Source organism: Oncorhynchus kisutch, unplaced genomic scaffold, assembly GCF_002021735.2.
Source record: "Oncorhynchus kisutch isolate 150728-3 unplaced genomic scaffold, Okis_V2 scaffold809, whole genome shotgun sequence".
Classification (NCBI taxonomy): domain Eukaryota; kingdom Metazoa; phylum Chordata; class Actinopteri; order Salmoniformes; family Salmonidae; genus Oncorhynchus; species Oncorhynchus kisutch.
The window spans coordinates 3,427-7,500 of NW_022262754.1; the positions used below are offsets into that span (position 1 = coordinate 3,427).

At 44.8% G+C, this 4,074-nt stretch overlaps 2 protein-coding genes across 3 annotated transcripts in view; one reads left to right on the forward strand and one right to left on the reverse strand.

The window, feature by feature from the left end:
* Window positions 1-304: 304 nt before the first annotated feature.
* Window positions 305-1,152, reverse strand: LOC116362194 (extensin-like). Its single transcript, XM_031816508.1, has 2 exons — window positions 1,137-1,152; window positions 305-978 (listed from the first exon to the last, which is right to left on the reverse strand). The coding sequence occupies exons 1-2, from the start codon at window positions 1,150-1,152 to the stop codon at window positions 305-307; spliced, it is 690 nt and encodes a 229-aa protein (XP_031672368.1).
* A 1,348-nt stretch (window positions 1,153-2,500) lies between these two features.
* Window positions 2,501-4,074, forward strand: part of LOC116362195 (RNA binding protein fox-1 homolog 1-like) — a 31,462-nt gene continuing 29,888 nt past the window's right edge. The window contains exon 1 of one of the 2 annotated variants that reach the window (XM_031816510.1): window positions 2,501-2,697. In XM_031816510.1, coding sequence (XP_031672370.1) covers window positions 2,672-2,697 — 26 coding nt within the window. In that variant the 5' untranslated portion in view covers window positions 2,501-2,671. The remainder of the gene's footprint in view (window positions 2,698-4,074) is intronic. The other variant, XM_031816509.1, reaches the window with a different exon arrangement.

Here is a 4,074-nt window from a genome sequence, read left to right on the forward strand (position 1 = left end):
CACATACAACACACACATTCAACACACACACACACAACACACACATACAACACACACATACAACATGCACAACACACACACATAAAACACACACACAACACACACACATAACACAACACACACATACAACACACACACACACACACACACAACACACACACAACACACACACATATACGATACCCAGAAACTCTCAGTTTTATCTGGGTGAGATCTCGTCTCTTTTATCTTGGTCACAGAGGACCAAAAAGCAGAGTGTCATAACAGAGCCAGAGAGAGGTAACAGATGGACCTGGGAAAAATACTAGATGCAAATGTTATAATCATCATGATCATGAGGTCCTGTGTGGCTCAGTCGGTAGAGCATGGTGCTTGGAGCTTGGCCCTCGGCGCTTGGTGCTTGGGGCCTGGCGCTTGGTGCTTGGTGCTTGGAGCTCGGCGCTCGGGGCTCGGCACTTGGTGCTTGGGGCTTGGACTTTGGACCTTGGGGCTTGGACCTTGGAGCTTGGGGCTTGGACTTTGGACCTTGGAGCTTGGGGCTTGGGGCTTGGACCTTGGAGCTTGGGGCTTGGACCTTGGAGCTTGGACCTTGGAGCTTGGGGCTTGGACCTTGGAGCTTGGGACTTGGACCTTGTAGCTTGGGGCTTGGGGCTTGGACCTTGGAGCTTGGGGCTTGGACCTTGGAGCTTGGGGCTTGGGGCTTGGACCTTGGAGCTTGGGCCTTGGGGCTTGGACCTTGGAGCTTGGGGCTTGGGGCTTGGACCTTGGAGCTTGGAGCTTGTACCTTGGGGCTTGGGGCTTGGACCTTGGAGCTTGGGGCTTGGGGCTTGGACCTTGGAGCTTGGAGCTTGGGGCTTGGGGCTTGGACCTTGGAGCTTGGAGCTTGGGGCTTGGAGCTTAGAGCTTGGGGCTTGGTGCTTGGAGCTTGGTGCTTGGAGCTTGGAGCTTGGTGCCAAATGTTGTTGGTGGTGATTCCCGCTGGGGTCACACCCACACGTAAAATATATGAGGTGTTTAGGATAAAAGTGTCTGCTAAATGGAACATATGATTATTTGTCATCGAGGAGATGTTTCAACAGTCTGATCAGAATGTGGTAGGAAGATGAGGTATTTAGCAGTGACAGTAGTGACATCACCTTTAGGACTGTTCATTAGTTCAAATAACTGTTTTCTGATTGGCGTTTCGACTAAGGCCCCCTTTGACTCCTAGTGTGGGGTCCGAGATGTACTTTCTGGACCTCCCCAGCCTCCTTACCACCTCAGAGAAAGACTGGATCCCAAATCCCTCCCCCTTCCCCTTGGCCCCTCCCCCTATTTACGTGTTCACACTCACTTCCTCCTTTTGCACAAGTGTCCCAAATGCAGGTAAAACTATAAAGGGTGTAGGGGCTAATTAACCCCACCGGTAGTCTCTTCTACTGAGCCTGCAATGCTGCCAGCTTCAGAGAGAAGTGGAATCCCATAAGGCACTGCGTTATTATTTTTTACTTTGCGCAATTTCACACAAAATAATAGAGAGGCTTTTTGGAATGAAATGACACGTGTGTTTGTTTATGTTCCGATGTCCTGTCTTGACACGTATAAAAGATGACATCATACTCTACTGCTAACTGTTATATTTTGACACGTATAAAAGATGACATCATGCTAACTGTTATATTTTGACACGTATAAAAGATGACATCATACTCTACTGCTAACTATTATATTTTGACACGTATAAAAGATGACATCATGCTAACTGTTATATTTTGACACGTATAAAAGATGACGTCATGCTAACTGTTATATTTTGACACGTATAAAAGATGACGTCATGCTAACTGTTATATTTTGACACGTATAAAAGATGACATCATGCTAACTGTTATATTTTGACACGTATAAAAGATGACATCATGCTAACTGTTATATTTTGACACGTAATAAAGATGACATCATGCTAACTGTTATATTTTGTTAAACACCAGGGGGGGGGGGGTTGTTCATTTTAATTTCTTGCTTGTTTTGTTATTTAAATGTGGAACATGAATTGCACCATTCAAGTCCGGAGTGTTGGTGCTTTCAAGACAACTGGGAACTCTGGGGGGGGGGGGGGGGGGGGGGGGAAGAGGTCAAATCGTGCCGTCAGTGAAAGCCTCAGAAAGCTCTAGAAGAGCTCTAGAAGAGCTTGGAATTCAAAAGAGTTGGTTGACCATTAAAAAATATAAAAAATCTAATTCAGAGCTAGTTTTTTTCACAGTTCTCAGTTGTCTTGAACTAACTGAAGTCAGACGTCGGAGATTTCCGAGTTCCCAGTTGTTTTGAATGCGGCATGAGTACCGAAGTTGATGGGTTTTATTGATCCCCTCGCCACTCTGGAAGTCACCCTCTGAGTTTCGTCAGCAACACGTGACAACAGAGGGCCCTCTGAGAGAGTTGGTAGGGGGCAAGGCGGTGGTTTGGGATTCACAAAGAGAGACAGAGTAGGAAGAGGAGAGTGCCTGCAGAACTTCCCTGTTTGGCTCCACCCCTCTCATGTCTGGTGGTTTTTGATTGGACAAACTAACCTCTCCACAGACAGACAGGGTTGGTGTCTAGATGGTGCCTGCATGTCAACTTGCACTAATATGGATGTTTGTTTTGTTTGTGTTTGTTTGTGTTTGCATCCTTTGCAGTGTTGTTTACCAGGATGGATTTTATGGTGCAGATATTTATGTAAGTATTATTACCAGTGAATGACGTAGAGGACCGTAACAGAGATAGATGTGTTTCTACTTACCACTCAGGACACATGACATTCACATGTGCCTGTATTCATGTTGGTTGGTTGTATGCTGAGCCAGGTATTAAGAGAGTTGCAGAGCCATATATTTAGAGAGTTACTGAGCCAGGTATTTAGAGAGTTGCAGAGCCATATATTTAGAGAGTTACTGAGCCAGGTATTTAGAGAGTTGCAGAGCCAGGTATTTAGAGAGTTGCAGAGCCATATATTTAGAGAGTTGCAGAGTCAGGTATTTAGAGAGTTGCAGAGTCAGGTATTTAGAGAGTTGCAGAGCCATATATTTAGAGAGTTACTGAGCCAGGTATTTAGAGAGTTGCAGAGTCAGGTATTTAGAGAGTTGCAGAGTCAGGTATTTAGAGAGTTGCAGAGTCAGGTATTTAGAGAGTTGCAGAGCCAGGTATTTAGAGAGTTGCAGAGCCAGGTATTTAGAGAGTTGCAGAGCCAGGTATTTAGAGAGTTGCAGAGCCATATATTTAGAGAGTTGCAGAGTCAGGTATTTAGAGAGTTGCAGAGTCAGGTATTTCGAGAGTTGCACAGTCAGGTATTTAGAGAGTTGCAGAGTCAGGTATTTAGAGAGATGCAGAGTCAGGTATTTAGAGAGTTGCAGAGTCAGGTATTTAGAGAGTTGCAGAGCCAGGTATTTAGAGAGTTGCAGAGCCATATATTTAGAGAGTTGCAGAGCCATATATTTAGAGAGTTGCAGAGCCAGGCATTTAGAGAGTTGCAGAGCCATGTATTTAGAGAGCTGGGAATTTGAGGTTTCTGCATTATGAATAATCTATCGCTCCCCAGCAACATTACGTGGGGGATATTTAAACTATGCTATGTCACTGAATGTCTAATTAGAACAATATTCAACATTGCAAAAGTTGTCCCAACTCTCTAAAATGTCATATATGGTTTGGTTTGGTTTAATGTAGACAGCTCAATGTAATGTAAACACACCCAGCCATACCAATGTCTATAGACCTACATCAGCTCAATGTAACGTAACCACACCCAGCCATACCAATGTCTATAGACCTACATCAGCTCAATGTAATGTAACCACACCCAGCCATACCAGTGTCTATAGACCTACATCAGCTCAATGTAATGTAACCACACCCAGCCATACCAATGTCTATAGGCCTACATCAGCTCAATGTAATGTAAACACACCCAGCCATACCAATGTCTATAGGCCTACATCAGCTCAATGTAATGTAAACACACCCAGCCATACCAATGTCTATAGGCCTACATCAGCTCAATGTAATGTAAACACAACCAACCACAGGCAGTTGGTGACACCTTAATTGGGGAGGAGG